This window comes from Physcomitrium patens, chromosome 10 (assembly GCF_059467195.1).
Source record: "Physcomitrium patens ecotype Gransden chromosome 10, ASM5946719v1, whole genome shotgun sequence".
In the NCBI taxonomy this organism is placed as follows: domain Eukaryota; kingdom Viridiplantae; phylum Streptophyta; class Bryopsida; order Funariales; family Funariaceae; genus Physcomitrium; species Physcomitrium patens.
In genome coordinates, this window is record NC_143419.1 from 6749778 (window position 1) to 6766629 (window position 16852).

General features: G+C 35.8%; 1 protein-coding gene across 6 annotated transcripts; it reads left to right on the forward strand.

Annotated features, from left to right (window-relative positions):
• The first annotated feature begins 365 nt into the window (after positions 1-365).
• Positions 366-9029, forward strand: LOC112287765 (autophagy-related protein 9). Of its 6 annotated transcripts, none has more exons than XM_073536923.2 (13): positions 366-587; positions 1483-1665; positions 2472-2683; positions 2859-3340; positions 3573-3881; positions 4055-4277; positions 4414-4593; positions 4854-5060; positions 5326-5403; positions 5655-5725; positions 6125-6235; positions 6505-7435; positions 7926-9029. In XM_073536923.2, the coding sequence occupies exons 3-12, from the start codon at positions 2639-2641 to the stop codon at positions 7382-7384; spliced, it is 2586 nt and encodes an 861-aa protein (XP_073393024.1). In that variant the 5' UTR covers positions 366-587; positions 1483-1665; positions 2472-2638; the 3' UTR covers positions 7385-7435; positions 7926-9029. The 6 variants fall into 6 exon arrangements, with proteins under 6 accessions (XP_073393024.1, XP_090109753.1, XP_024386905.1 ...); XM_024531137.3 differs by lacking the exon at positions 366-587 and adding an exon at positions 621-1336 and having other exon boundaries at positions 1483-2336; XM_024531134.3 differs by lacking the exon at positions 366-587 and adding an exon at positions 621-1336.
• Positions 9030-16852: the final 7823 nt, after the last annotated feature.

The window sequence follows — 16852 nt, forward strand, 5'->3', positions numbered from 1 at the left end:
AACTTCACGTCACTCTTTTACACAAATCCACAAGCACAAATCATGTACAACACTTTCTTTTATGTAAAACCCTCAACACCTACGACCACCCTCTCCATTGGACCAAATCAAAGTGGCAAAAGCTATTTAAACTGAAAATGAGAATGCAAAATTCCGTGAACAAGCTTCTTCGTCTCCTGTAATAATTCTCTGCCTTTCACGCCAAACATCATCCACATTACATCCATCCATTCATCCAGCCAAGGCCGCAGTCAATGGCATTCGAATGCGGAGAGCGCCAGATTCGGTTACGAAGGGGGCGTCAGGGCGGGGGATTGATTTGATTCCGCAGCTGCAGGGCTCCCTTTCCTTCCACCCGCTGACCTCCTCCACAGACAGGTCGCTGTCCCCCTTCGCCACCGCGCCTTCTGTCAGTTTGTATGTCACACGAATTCATATTCACCGCAATTGACTCATCGTCGTCGTTCCGGATGGTGGGCATTTCGGGAGATCGGGATGCGTGCGGATGTTCCGCTAGAGGACAGGGCAGGGCAGCCCGCCACCTTTGCAGCAGCAGCGCAGCCTTCCGCTGCACGCGATCGTCTGCGGTTCGCTTCTTTTATCTCTCTGTCTCTGTCTCTGTCTCTCTCTATTTTCGGATCCTCCCAAACCGGGCGAATCCGTTTCTTTCGAGCTTACACGAGCATAGCTTGCATAGGATTGGACGGGGGTTAAGAGTGATTCGGAGGCCAGTGGTTGGCCGTCGATCCAACCTCGTGTGAGTGCAATTTGGCATTGGTGCCGTTTCGTTTTGGAGCGCTCGCGTACATTCATTCATTCATTCCTTCTTTTTCCCTATTCTGCTCTTCCCTTCCGCCTGTTCTCTTGCTTGTACGCTTGTGTCGTAGCACATTCATTTGTCGCGCATGCACATTATGATTACATCGTCAGTGATTCCTCTGCTGGTCGGTGTTCCGGTTGAGCGCCTTGAAGTTTAGGTCAGTGCATCCGTGCCATTGCGTGGTTTGATTTTCTCGGAATTGAAGAGAGTTGGTTGGAGTGATGGTTGGCTTCGAGGTTTTCCACAGTCGTTGTGGAAGCTGGCGAAATGGTTGAGAAAACCTAAGCGGTCAGAGAGACGGGAAGTCGGTTGTCCGAGAGTTCGTGGCACGACGTATGTGCATGGCGTGAAGTAGAAGGTAGTTTTCGTGTTAACGTGGCGGGGCGAAGAGGATTGTACGTGACTGTAAGAGTGGGAGAATTGATGAACACGGGTTGTTGGGACCTTCTGTGCGAAAATTACGAGGAGGTGCGCTGAATTCGGAGAAGCGTATTTATGAAGGATTCTTGCGAGGAGGTAGTGCCGGGGTGTTATGCCCTCGGGGTTCTTTTTTCTGCTTAGAGTGGGGCGTGTTCGTTGGCGTGGATTATGATGAGGAGTGTATAGCGGTGGCGGAAGATTGAATCATATTAATGTGGCTGAATTGGTGTTGCCTTTTGCAGCAATACTTGGCGGATTTGTAGTTTTAGTTAAGTCCCTAGCTTGAGTTCGAGTTTCGAGGCGATTTCGTTTGTGCTGCTGGAGGAATTTGCCTGCAACGGAATGTAGGCGGAGAGTTCACTATTATGGTGAATCGAAGTGGAAGATTGGCAGCCTGGGTGCTTCAGGTTGCGGCATTTATGAACGTAGGTTAAACTTCTCCGGATACATCACTTGTAGGCAGGCTTGACCAATTTGGTCCAATCAAGTTAACGTGGACAGGTCGTGTGCTCGTCGGGGTTTATTTTCTGATAGAACTCTAATGTCTCGATTTCGTTTGCAGTATCTTATTGATCATCCTCAGTGAAAACGTTGATATAACGATTTAGTGCTGATCTGATGTGAGTTTTAGATAGCTGGGTTTAAGGCTGTACGAGTCTTTTAAGATGTTTCTTACCTTAGATGGTTAGGTTTTCCCTGCATTCAACTCCAGTTGCTTCTGCCAGGTTCGACGTTTGTAAGTGCTCTTGGCTTGAACCACCCAGGAGCTGTTATTAATTTAATAGACTTAGCGTAAGAAGTTTGCTCAGCATAAGAGTGGCGCATGATAGAATTCGCGATGTGGCTGCACGTTAGTAGTCGCTTCATCTTTCGAGTGAAGTGTGGTTTTGTCCGGAGTTTCCTTCGAGTGGTCCAATTTTGGTTACCGAATGTACCGAAAATTTATATCACAATCCTTACAGAATCCATTCGGGCAGACGTCAATCTGCAACCTTGTAATCTTAGATTTATGAGTGCTGAAGCATACCATGAGAATGGAAGGGGCTGTTTAGGAGCGTGACTCGAAGATAAATAGAGATGATTGACATGGGGAAAGGTTAGTAGTAAATGACACAGAGGTTCGTCTTTGTCTGAACGACTTAATACTTCCGATTCCCCTCACAATTCTTAAAAATTATTCCATACTTCATCGTGTGTTAACCTCGGAGTTCAACGGGGTTCATGACTTCAGGTATAGGGAACGAAGGCCCTGGTGGAACACTATGAAAATTGAGATTTGGTGGGTGAGGAGGGTTTGAGAGGCATGCTTAGGTTGCTGAGATCATCAGAATTTCCGCTGCCGGATTTGGAATCAGGTGGTTTGGCGAGGCTAGTGCAGTCTGCTGGCTGCCTCAAATTATGTTCCGCAACAATGAACCATTAAGAAGCGTCCCGCATGGAGTGGTTTGTACTCTTTTCCTTATGTGTCTTCATTTATCACGTTTGCTATTTTGTGCTTTCTAACAATGCGGGAATTGCCCTTTGATCCAATGACGACGTACATTTGAAGTCATGTTATTCTATGAACATCAGTGTTACAGGGATCCTCCTGTTGATCCAGTAGCTTGGGTTTCTACAGACTGAAGTGGAGCTACCTGAGTATCATCGACTTCATGGAGGTGAAGATGCTGAAGGCCCCCCTGATTTTTTTCGTGGTGAAACCTCCAAGTGGGGAGCTGTGACTGACCTCGATGAGTTCTTTCAGCGAGTTTATCAGTATTACTGTGACAAAGGCTTCTGGTGCATATTCATCCAATGGTTGTGTGAGCTTGCCTCACTAGGTTTCACCATCGGATTCTCAGGTTTCTTGGTATTATTTGTAAATTGGCCTGGGTTACTCAATGCCAAGTGTGGTATAGATGCCATTGAAGAAGGAAAGTTTCACAATTGTGACCTTGTAAAAGAGGCTCTACATGAACATCCTTTAACTCCATTTACCCTCGTCAAGGCCTTCTTCGTCACCTATCTTGCACTTCTCTCTATATATTGGTTGTTTTGCTTCCTACGATTCTTCACTCAGCTCCGCGACACTCTTGAGGTCCGCCATTTCATACACAACAGGTGCGTGGCTCCTTTGAATGGACCTTGTTGAGACGTTTTTCTTGCGTATAGCGTGACTAGTTTCGTTGGGCAAGTGTTACGTGGTTTTTTGTGTTGGTACTGTTTCATCTATTCTTTACAGGTTGACACTAGCAAAATCGTTGTAAATCTTTCAGCTTTACTTTCTGATGTCGACCATATTTTTGGATATGAAGAATTTGGATGTGCTGATTAGTGGGATGTGTTTTGGCAGCCTTGCTGTCACAGAAAATGAATTGCAAACAATGGCCTGGCCTACAATGGTTGATAAAATTGTGCAGCTGCAACAAACTGAACGGCTCTGTATCGTGCGACAACTCTCAGCACATGATATAGTGAGTCGTATAATGCGGAAGGAAAACTATCTGATTGGCCTTTTAAATAAAGGGGTTTTAGGTCTAGATTTACCTTACTGGGTACCAGGTGCAGGACCTATGCTCAACCATGACAAGAAGCGACTAGTCCTGACGAAAATGGTTGAATGGAGCCTCAATTGGTGTATTCTTCAGCACATGTTTGACAGGCAAGTTTCAGCTGACGGTCGTGTATGTTTGTCCACGTTGTTTCTCATAAATCTATGAAAGGTAAGTTCAAGCAACATTCAAGATAGTAATGCAATTGGTAGCTGTACATCTTTTATTGAGTGCTAGTATTTTTACGAATCCCAAACTAATAGTTGTAAGTTTTGCACTGCAGTAACTTTTTGATACACAGAGACTTCACAACTAATCCTGCACGTCTGCGCAAGAGACTAGTGGTGCTGGGCGTCTCTATGTTGCTATTGTCGCCTTTCTATGTGATCTTCATGTTCTTCTATTTCCTACTTCGGAATGCCGAATCATTTTATCACAATCCTGCTTCTATGAGTTCTAGGCGGTGGTCGAATTTGGCCAAGTGGAATTTCCGAGAATTCAATGAGGTAGTAACCATGGATGCTTTCTTTCGTTGTTTCATGCCTATTTTCATTTGAAGTTAAAGAGTCTTTGGAGCTATGAGAAATTTGTATTCAACAAGGATTACTAAGCCTAATTTTGTTTTCGGTGTCTTTACTTCAGCTGGAGCACATGTTCAAGCATCGTCTAAATTCAAGTTATAAACATGCTGTAGAATATGTGAAGCAGTTTCCGTCCCCAATTATCAGTATGATTGCAAAACTTGTTTCGTACGTAGCAGGTGCATTTGCAGCTGTTATTCTTCTGATCTCTTTGATCGACGAATCTCTTCTAGAAGGGCACGTGAGTATTCTGCTGCTGAACGCTTGATCTGTAGTTTGGTTTTGCAATCGGAATCACCATGCTACGACTGTGTTATAAGCATCTAAACTTGTGCTTGATGTGGCTGTTTTTGTACTTTACGTTGCTTTATTCCTATTTATTTATTTATTTATCTTTCTTATCTGGTGGAGATGTTGGTTACTTTGGATCCCCATGTTAACACCTATTTTTAACATTTCATTTATTTATATTACTTTATTTGTTTGTATCTGCTTGCACAGATTGGAAAACACAACTTGATCTGGTATACAGCCTTCTTTGCAGCAATCTTGTTGGTGAGTAGGTCGCTCATTACGGAGGACTATCAAGTTTTCGACCCGGTGGGCGTCATGCGACAAATTACAAGTCATACTCATTACATGCCCAAACACTGGCGGGGTGCTGAAAACACAGATAAAGTCCGGATAGAGTTCGAAGGTCTCTTTAAGGTGAATTTTCGTTCCGTCACCTAAATTCGAACCCCGGTTTATTCTAGCATTGGATTTCGTAGGAAAAACCAATTTAGGGGACATTGAACATTATGCCGTCTGTAGCTGCTCCTAACACATGATGTCGACATGTAATTTATGAATGCTGGTTCTCTCAATCTATCATTTGGTGGTTGTCTGAGCAAGTTAAGGTTTAGCGTGAATAATACATGCCTCTCCCTTCTGGCTAATTTGTAACAATTATATATTGGTTGTTTCTATGCAGTATAAAGCAGCGCTTTTCTTTGAGGAGATCATGTCCATCATTGTTACACCTTTCATTCTTATCTTTGCATTACCAAAGGTGAAAATTACGCTTGAAGTATCCGAAATAGCTATACTATGGTGATTTGGATTATATGGTATAGCACGATGATTTTTATTGATTGTATGGATCGAATGAATCTGTATTCAGCGTAATTCGTTTCTGGGCTGAATTTACTGAATTTATTTTCATGCTTAGAGTTGGTGTGTAACCCTGCTTGTCTGCACATATTTAATGATATAACTTTTCCACAGGTTGTGAAACTAATCTTTGGTTTCCTGGTTTGACAGTGCGTTGAAGATGTGTTGCTGTTTGTAGAAGATTTTACTGTTTATATAGAAGGTGTTGGCCATGTCTGCAGGTGAGCTTACCAGTCTGAATCCTAGTGGTTCCAAGTCCTTCAGTGCACTTCCTTCCGCTGTCTTTGCACCTGTGTCCTTGCGCTATCCAGAATCAGACGTATGAGATTTGAAATGTCATTGGTTTTCAGCAGATAGCGTAAAGAAGTTTTGGTCTATTCTCGTGACTCGCACATACTACTTGGATTTCCGAGCCTGATTAATTGATTTTTAGGGAACACTGGTTGATAGAATGAGCAGTAAGGAAGGAAATTTATGGTAGCACATGACAATAGATTGCCTGTGTGCAAGAATAATGTTACTAGGCTGTCAGATTGCTTTATGTTCAGTTTCAGTGAAAGCTTTCTTCACAAGGACTTGGTTTATATTCTTTGGCATGGCAAATTGTTGGATGTTTTCAGTTTGAGTATATTCGACTTTGAGCATCATGGAAACTCTAAGTATGGATCGCCATTTCATACGAGCAAGGACCGGCGCAGTTCTCAAGGCAAAATGGAGAAATCTTTCATAAGGTGCTACCAGCCTTCCGTGCACGCATACTTAAATCTGTATTATCTAGTCACTCATCTTTGGTTGGAAAGTAAGCTGCACAGTTTTATAATCGATCTCCAATATTAGTTTTTTCTGCAACTTGTTTGGTTTCAGCTGTAAATAAAACTCTTGGGTTTTGTTTTTAAGGATTTTGGGTGCACTTATTGTTTGAAAACTGGATGATATTACTTTGATATCTTCTCTTGGATTGTTAGTGTTCTCATAATCAATGCCTTTTTTATTTGTACAGTTTCAAAACCAACTATCCCAACTGGGAACCGGATGGAAACGGCAAACAACTCATGTCTGTCTTGGCAGACTTCCGTCTACGTAATGAAGAGAATGAGCTTGCCATGGGTCAACTGTTTTCGTCTGTTCGACTACCTCAACCGCCCAACCAACTCAGACCTTGGGGATCGCCAATGCCTGGAAATTCTCTTTACACTCGCTCTGTCAACTCAACTGTGCGAGATAGGTTTGCGAACAACATTCCTTTTGCCCGCCCTCCTGCGAATCAAGCATCTTCCGATCTGTTAAGAAATTACGATAATCCACTTGCTGAGAGTTCCGAGCAGATATATTGGCTGGATAAGTTTTATACAGCATCACAGTCACCTCAAAATTTGGAATCAGGATTATTGCTGGATGACAGACATAGTGAAAGTAGGGAAACGGTTGCAGATGGTTTTGGTTCCGGGTGCGGGGGTATGGATACGAGTTTACAGAGTAGAGCTGATCATACAGAGAGATTCAACAGAGTAGGGATGAATTCCACTCGAGGGATCCTTGGGAACCAGGGGTTTGGTCAAGTAGCTGGTGAGAGCAGGTGGTGGGCGCGCAAAGGGCCTGGCTCAAGTGGGGCACTTGGTGAAAGCTCCTTTGAGCCTCCAACTTTTGCTAGAGGTCGTATAGCTGGAAGTCAAGATGATTTGTATGAAAGTGAAGAGGATCATGAGCGTGATTGGTCATCACAACGGCACACAATGGGGACGTTTGGAAGCAGCCAAATTTCAGAGGATGAAAGTCCACCTTTGGAATTTCCATTTGGGGATGTGTATCAAAAGCCTTGGAATGAGCCTGCCTCAAACGCAAAGGGTGATCCAGTGAATCCAGAAAACTTGCCAGACTGATCAACCGTTTGTTGTGAACACGCCCTGAACCCTCCAAAAGCATTGTATTAGGTACTGGATGTTTTCTCCCGTGCCACTTTGTATGTATCAGCTTTAAGTACAAGTTTCTGTCGCATATTGTGCTGTTGTGATGAGTTAAAAGCGAATTGTAGTTTGTAGTGTCGTTCAAAATTAGCGTTTGGCAGGGTAGTCTAGTGGGTTCTATATTTCAAGTTCGCTTGGTGCAATTTTTAGCGTTGTTCTTGCAATTCAGTGTCTTTGTTTTCATTTTGCTCCTCGATTCATGGCATACATTGTTTGAGTCCATACGTACATACACTGTTTGATGCCATCCGTACGGTCCATTAAGATATCGACTTGGTGTTGCTTTTTCTTTAATTCGAGCTGTGGTTTACGTTTAGAAATCAGGGATATGCCTTCATGTGCCAATGGTTACGTGAAGCATCAGTAACTTCATTAATTTCCAAGATTTCTGGATCATGTTGTATGCTTTGGAGTAGGAATCCTCTTAACAACGAAATTTGCTTTGAATTCTTTGCAGAGTTTTAGGCAACCAGGATGTCTTCGTTGGGAAGGATAACCAACGCTACGTCCTTAAATCTTCAAGCTGGTGAAAATTGTGTTGGTTCGTATTATTGTCTTTCGTGCAGAATCCACTCATTCTTTATCTACGCAGGATCTGTTCGATCTGAGCAGAGGACATTTGTATAACTTATTTGCCCAGTAAACAACTGTTAAACGTACTGAGTGTAGAGGGGAGATGGGGGTGGGGGAAGTTGATAAATCCTCTCATGAACAGAAAGGGTGTACAAGGTTGTTTTGGGGAAGAGCAGGTTTCTTCTGCATTCATCTATTATACAGGGTTAATAAATTAGGCCATTCAAGCATCCGCATGGCTTGGTGTACTGTCATTACTTCTCTTCTTTTCTTTTTTTTTAATCCCCCCCCCCCCCCCAATCTTCAGATCTGTTAATATTCTCTTGAGGTCTTGTACAAATTATTATTAAGAACCTATTTAGTGGTTCCCAATTGGGCCGCTTGTCATCTGCCTCTTTGGAACTTTGCATTGGAGACTGTGCTTCACCTTCTCAAGTTTTAGCGTCTAATGGTGCCTTCCCCCCTGTCCGTGATTCGTCTGGTTCCTTATCGTTTTAATAAACTTATGAAAGGCATTAATTTGGATTTCCATGGTCCGGATAGTTAGTACTAACTTAACATGCAGTATATAATCTGCAGTACTTTGTGCAGAAGCTCTAAGTCTGCACCAGTTTGAAGCAGCACCAGTTCATGACGTGCATCTCACCAGGTTTTGAATTGGAGAAGATGAGTAAGCAAGCACCTAATGTCTTTTTGTCTGGCGGCAGCCTTGCATCTATGATAACGCCGCAGTAGGAGTTTGTGACTGCTCAATTCAATTAGTGATGGCACTTCTGGAAGTAATTGGAATTTGTTTGACAAGATAATTTGTCTCATCGTAATAGCAGCTGTAGGTCCCGAATGGACCCTGCACCTACAGGTGGTGTTCAGTGTGATAGAATATACATTATGGACGTTTTGGATTGTGTACAGAACCAAATTGTGTGAGCATCCCCCAACTTGGTGTTGAGAGCATGGACCGTTGTTTTAACTCAAATACCTCAACCAATATTTCTGTGTTTGTGGGTTTGTGGGCTTCTTTCTTGTATTTTTCACTTAAATTCATTTGCTATTTGGCAACAAAATGGAGAATGGATTGCAATATGGCAAGCAAGCATGAGTCTTGACAATGAGTCTAAAAGACATTGCATAATTTTCCTTTATTTTTGTAACTTGTTGTGGAAACAAAGATTGTCAAATACAACACATCAAGTGCTACAAATCAACCACAAAGTATGTAATCTAAACCAAATACAAATACAACTAATATACTTTCTAGTTCCTTTAATAGTTGATTAGAGGTCCTAGTTAGCTAAGATTACAAAATACACATAGTTGAAGATGAATGCTATAATAATGTTGCAAAATTGTACTCATCCAAGTCAGTGTAATAGTAGCTAAACTACCAAAATGTGTGACTAACATAGGAATCAAAATCAATCTTTATCACCAAATGAAGCATGGTTGGAAGACTTCTTATGGAAGACCAATTAGCATCATTGCCAATTCAAAATATATAGAATCATCAATAGAAAGATGAAGAGCACAATTCTTTGAATGCTCCTAACATTCTTTTCCATCTTTGCCTTCTAGCAACAAAATACCACTAGGTAATATATCCTTTTCACAAAGAATTATACACCTTAATATTGAATGTTGTAGGCACTTCAAGTTGCAAATGTACATAATCTCCTTTGAAGAATCTCCGCAATTGAGATGAATAAGTTCTACTACAAATACAAGTATATTGTAAGATATCACGATATTGAACAATAGATAAGTTTTCTATAGCCATGGACATGGCCTTCATAAAGAACTTTATTCAATTATATAAACATTGAACTCAAATGTCAAGATTATTCAAGTCTATAATTGAGACTAACTTCTTATGTACTGGGCTTGGTAGGATTGACTCCTGTCCATACAATAATTAGTAAGGATTATAAGATATCAAAGATGCTTACCTATTAAAGTGGTAATCTATTGTAATCCATGGCAACATTAAGTTCTAATTACAATAGTTGCTATAAAGTAATCTACACTTTTATAAATAACACTTGATAGTTTAAACAACTTGTTTAGCCAAGCTATTTACTTTAAGGGGATTTTTAGAGGTGGTACAATGATCTATTAATGCTTTAGTATATAAAGCTTCAAATGCCCTAATGAGCTTTCTCCCTTCATTTGTTAAGACTTTAGTATGTGCTCCAAAATTTTCAAGAGTTTTGTAGTAAAGCCAGAATTTCAATCTACTTACTAAAATATTCTACTATCACCAACATGTATTTGACTCTGTATATGGTAGCAATAAGAGACCCAACAAAGTCCAAAGACCAACAATAATTCAAATCTATGATAGATAAAGGCTTCAACTAAGGTGATAATGTATTAAAATTCAATTACATACTTCACATCAAGAAACATATATGGCCACTTATTGATACATATCACTTCATTAATATTGATTACACAACATAAAAATGCACACTCTTAAATTATCCAAGCTCTTTATATACTTGTCATACCAAGGAAGTACTTTGATTTGGCCTTTGAATTATGCACCTAGCTCCATCAAGCCATATATAAAATAATAAATTATTCTTCCAATAAAATCTTATTTATAGTAAAGATAGCTAAAAGAAATATTCTTTGTTGAAGCTTATGCAAGATTGCAAGATTCTTCTATACATCGCCAATCATTTAATTTTTGTGCAATTTATCATTTGAATTTTAATTAAGAGATACAATTCTAAAACTTGACACCAAAGTACTACTAAAAAATAATAACATCATTAATATAATATCTAATAAATAATAAGCCAAATAATATAAGATCCATCACCCTTTGAAACTCACTTGGTACATTCTTAAAACCAAATGGAAGGAACTTTCAATGATAAAATTAATCTTTATCATCTTAATCAACTTTCCAAAATATCCTCTTTATATGGTATTCAATAAGTAATGGCAATTGATAATAATTAGATCTTAAATCCAAAGTGTTGAATATTCTAGAGACTCCTATTATATCAAATAATTCTTCTAGCATTGGTATTGGATACCAATTAGACTTGATCTTATAATTAATTAGATGTAGTTATTATCAATACATTTTCTTCTTTGTATAATTTCCAAAAATATTCTTGTTTGCAGGCATAATTATAGAACAAGGATACTTTCCATTGAAAAATTCAATCAAGCTTTTAGCTAATAACTCTTACCAATAAGCTTAGATGCTAGCTTTTTTCAAGGTACTAAGCTTATAAGATTGTCAAAAGATTGGATAATAACCTTTCAATTAGATGTAAATAGATGAATCTATAAACTCTAAGATCTTAAAGGTTAAAGATAAAAAAATTATAATACAAGTAAAAAAAAATCTTATATCTTTTGAGCTTTGGCACCAATAAGATGCAGCCTTAATTCCAATGGCCAATTATTAAAGTGAGTAATTTTTTTTTTTCACCAATAGAGCATTATTATATATTAATATGACCTCTAACTACTAATTTTTCAAAGAAATAATTCTTATGCCGTCAACATCTTCACTTGTAGCCAAATGAGGAGCTTCATTACTACAATATGTATGTGAATTGATAATGTTGGTAGAACATAAAGCATCTTTCAAAAAAAAATTGTAAAAAAATATTTTGAACATTTTTTTTTCTAAGTCTTTGGTCAAAGAAACAAAGACTTATTAAGCTTGTAGCTCATTAATTAAATACTACTTTAAGTCAAAAAGTGATTTATATTCTTAAACTTAAATAAGTTTAAAATCCATTGCTTCTTGATCATTATTCTTTGAATTCATAATACCAAAATAGTCATTAAAATGCTTATAAACAAAAAACCATATGCCAAAAATCCATATTAAAGTATTGAGGTCTATAGCTTGGTGTAGGAAAAAAAATAATGTTATTCTTCAATGATATTATAATCAATTCTTATCCTAGTCAAAAAGTCGATGGTATATTCTTTCTCATTGGCATTAGATTTTCCATAGGTTTGAAAATTAGCATCCTAAATTAAATGAAGTCTATATGCTTAGAATACAAATGAATTTAGAAATGTTATAAAGATAAGAAATATACTACAAAGTGCTCCTACCTTATTAACTATGATAAGAGGAGTTTCATTAGCATTAGTGACAACTAATGAAACTCAATTATCATCCAAGATATCATCAACTTGCCATTGAAGAAGTCATTTGATTCTAAAAAGTGTTGTTGTAAGCACAGGAGATAAAACCATGTTGGTTCAAATCCAATAAGGTTGATGAGGACATAAGAACTCAAAGCCACATCTACAAAAATTGAAGGAACAAAGAATTGATAAATATATTGATTAGATTCTAATACTTATGTTCAAGTGTCAACTAATAGAAGAATATTCTCAAAAATATATCCAATAGTATTATTTTATGCATAAACTATCATTGTAGAAGGTGCAACAAATTTGTAAATAAATTGGATTAAAGATCATCCAACCCTTGATCTATTCCAATATGTGAATGACCTTCACACAACCATTCTACAATCAATAAATCAATATAGTCTAATCTCATCAAATTTTTATTACTAATGACGGTGATATCATAAAGAAATTGGCTAAAGCAACCAAAAATAGCAGAAGGTTGTTGTAATAGGATATAGATAAGATAATTATATAGATAATTAGAACCATGGAAGTTTCTAGAATTGGGGTTAGATTAGTAGACCAGGTAAGATCTATCATAAAATATTCTAAAAAGGATTTAGGATGGTTATTCAAGTGGGGCATATCATAAAATCTTCTAAAAAAAGAATTTAAGGCAATTATCTAGGTAGGATCCACCACTTAAGAACATTCTAAAAAATCTAGGATAGTAGGAAAAGATATAAATAAGACTAGGTAGGGCCTTTTAGGGCATCTAATCATGTATGGCTTTTGATCTTTTTTCTTAGTAAAGTTTGGTTTTGCATCTTTTTGTTCAGATTTATTCTATTTTGTTTTTGTTCTACTCAATTTTGCCTTTCATGTCTTTTTTTATTTAGTTCTATTCAGTTTTGTTCTATTTTATTTTGTCCTATTTTGTGAGGATGCCTTATGTTGTTTTGGATTGGAAGGATCTTGGATTTTTGAATTAGTCTAGTCTTGTTTCATTATAATTGATTAAGATATAAAAGCCAATAATATTTAAAGATGATGTTACGTTGCTTAGTTAGGTGTAATCTTGATATCCATGTGAATGTATTACCTAACAATAAATTGAGCTTCTAACATTGCTACCAAATTTATACCAATGTTTGCAAAGAGCTCTATAAAGATAATATCCTCATCTAGTGGATATCGATAAATAAGTTTAACAAAGAAAGACCACAAAGAATAATCTTATATCTTCAAAATATCCACTGAAGACCTAATCTCTTGGCATTGAAGAGAAAATTTTGCATGTGTTTTCCATAGTGGAATTGTATTCTTTTAATGTATTAAATGAAGTTTTAAAGATGGTAGATTATTTGGTTCTATAGATTTGGAAATAAATGCTAATGTCTCTTCAAATAATACCACTCTACAAGGTAATTTTGATACTAATATACTACAACCAAATAAGGTTTTGTGAGCTCTCAATTATGCTTCAAAATTTAAATTTTTGTTATTTTCCTATTTTATAATAATTGAACATGTCAAATTAGGATTTAAATAAGTAGAATTTATTTTTATAAAATTTTTAGGATTACAACCTTTGATTGTATAAATTATAGCCTAAATCTTTGAGTTAGGTTAATTAAGACTAAAGAGATAAGAATTAAAAAATTATAATAATAACTTAGTTAATTTTAATAATTTAAAGGTTGTTAGTCAATAATATAAGAGTTGACTGGAAGCCTATGAGTTCATCTATAATCATTTCATATGATTTAGAATGAGTTAGAATTATAATTTTTTAAAATATTTAGTGAAGTTTAACAAAGATAATTTTGAAATTTCTTTTAATTCATCAAATTCAAGCAGTATACTGGTTCTTCTAATTAATAGAAGTCTTTTTAATACAATAGTGGTACTGGATTCACTTTGTGGAATGAAGAAAACAAGAGCAGCACGCTCTTCTTCCAAATACAAGTGGAGTGATGAAATTCTCATTTTGAAGGATTTTACAAGAATTGCAAAGATCCTTGTAAGTAAAAACTTTCATAAAAATTGTAATATAGCATGGATTGAGGCATGTGAGTAGTCGATTTTAGCATAAAAAGGTGTTTTAAACATAATGGTGAAGTTAGATTTATCAAAAGGTGCTTTCTTGACCACTTACAAGAGCCATCAGCCTTAGTAATGAAGTTGGCTCTTGGATGAATGAAGGCCATAGATCTACATTAGGGATCTTATAGATCAAAGGTGGAGATGTGGCCGCCCTTCTACAATCCACCACTCAATTTTATAAGAGTGGCTTGGTTCTCCAAGCCTTCTCTCTCTCTCCTCTATTGGTGAAAGGCAAAGCCATGCCAAATTTTGGCCTTAAATCCTAATCTTAATTTTATTTTTGATTTTCAATCTTATTGTGAACTTTTGGTTGTCTATGGATGGATCTTAAGTAGTGAATGATGGTCATTTAAGACATAGGTCATTGTGGTAGATAGCTCTTTTAGTGAAATAGGATACGACTATCTCAAAAATCTAAGATCTTTTCAATATAGAACAATATAAGGCCTCTTCACAAAATAGGACAAAATAAACCAAAATAAAATTGAACAAAATTAAAAAAAATAGGACAAAAAAGATAAAACTAAGAAAATAAAAACTTAATAGAACAAATTTGAACAGAAAGATGGAGAACCAACTTTACTAAGAGAAAGGATCCAAAGCCATACTTGATCAGATTCTCCAAAAGATCCTAACCAATCCTATTTATATCTTATCATACTACCTTGGACTTTCTAAACTATTCCTAAGTAGTAGGTCCTACCCAGATAACCAACCTAAGCTTTCTTTTAGAATGTTCTATGATAGGCCCTACCTAAATAACCACCTTAAATCCTTTCTAGAATGTTCTATAGTAGATCTTGTCTGGTCTACTAATCTAATCTAAATTCTAAAAACTTCCATGGTTCTAATTATCTATATAATTATCTTATCTATACCTTATTACACTCACCCTCCCAAATATGCCAAGGGTTTAAGACCCTCGGATCTCCCTTAATCAGTCATTCAATTTTTTGAGTTTTAATGTGAATTTTTCTTATTATTGTAGCTTTTGGTGTTAGATTTCCAATAAGATAAATATCGCTCGATTTGGAATAAGAGCGAAATTTAGGAAGAATTTTGAGTGCCCGGGGGTCGGTTGCCTTGGCAATTTAGATCATCCATCTTTGAAAAGGTATTTCTCAGTGTTCCCTAATTGGATTATTGTGGAATTTTGGAAATAAGTGAATATTCAATTTGAAATTATAATGGCATAAATTTCAATGAATTCAAAGAAAAATTTAATTTTTGGTTAATTTTTGGTACCTTTGCTTTAATCTCTCTTTAGTCCTACTTTTATTTTTTATTTTTATAGTAATTTGTAAATTTCATATTTTAACTTTTAATTTTAAAATTTTAACCTTTAATTCTTTTTTTTACTTTTAATTTTTATTTTTGACTTTTATTTTTTGTCTTTACTTCAAATTTTAACTTTTACTTTTAAATTTTTTACTTTTAACTTTTAATTTTATTTTTAAATTTTACTTTTTATTTTTAATTCAATTTTTAAGATTTTTTTACTTTTATTATAGATTAATAGTAGTAATTTGATCAAATACTTTCACCATGAATATTTAAGGGATAATAATTTATAAGTTTCAATTAATTTATTATTTATTTATTTTAATTAATTATAATTTTATAATCATATAAAAATTAGTAATTAAGGATTATATAAATAATCTTGAAAAACTCATTGAGATTTAAGTGGAGATTATGCAAATAGCCTTGAAGACCATAGTAATCTCATTAATTTTTATTTTTATTTTTATTTTTTTTATATTTATATTGGTAACCATTGCTTGGAAGGCTTAAAGTTAATTGAATTGTTAATACTAAGATTTAAATCAGCTTAGCAATTACACAATTAAAAGTTCTTTTATTCCACCTCTTGAATTTGTTGTGTAGTATCAATTTCATCAAGTGGTGAAATTTGGACTCACGTTTCTACCTATATAATCATGGTGGTTGCTTCAAATGTAATAAGAATAAATTTCTTCTTTTCATTATTAATAGACTATCTTGGTCTAATCTATGCATCTTTAGTTCAATTATTTAGATTAAAACCAAATAAATAAAGTATATAATAATCAATTAGAATATTATAGTTGGTGGCACTAATCATTGCATATTTTAGTAATAAGTGTGAGTAAAGTAGTCTATGTCTAGTGCAAAATATCAATTACAATGGCTATGTGGTGTAGCTAGTAACTTACTTTGTATCTCCTAGCAAACTGACAATGGTATAAAAAATAAGGCCCTAAACTTGTAAAAATAAGACCTTATTTTTGAATAAGTTGCTTACTAATAATAGCTGATTGAGTACTAAAATCTATCATAAAACATAAAAATGTGGTACAAGTGATATTGCCACTAACATGACTAACAACAAGCATATTATTTCATTGACTAAATATACAATTCCTAGGCCCAAGTTTCAATATTTTTTAAAAATTTCTATTAGTTTAAATTCTAGAACCAATAAATCAATACTAGAAAATATAAGCATATTTAATATTTTGAAAGCCAAAATATGTATTGAGTCTTTAATATTAATATTTTTATATTTTATTTAACTTAAAATAGAAGACTTTACAATAGAACCAACATTTA

Bases quoted from the DNA above. Each gene is read 5' to 3' on its own strand.
- LOC112287765 (XM_073536923.2), top strand. From the start codon at position 2,639: ATGTTCCGCAACAATGAACCATTAAGAAGCGTCCCGCATGGAGTG. The intron at 4,594-4,853 runs GTGAGTATTCTG...CTGCTTGCACAG, and splicing joins AATCTCTTCTAGAAGGGCAC to ATTGGAAAACACAACTTGAT. The intron at 6,236-6,504 runs GTGCTACCAGCC...TTATTTGTACAG, and splicing joins ATGGAGAAATCTTTCATAAG to TTTCAAAACCAACTATCCCA.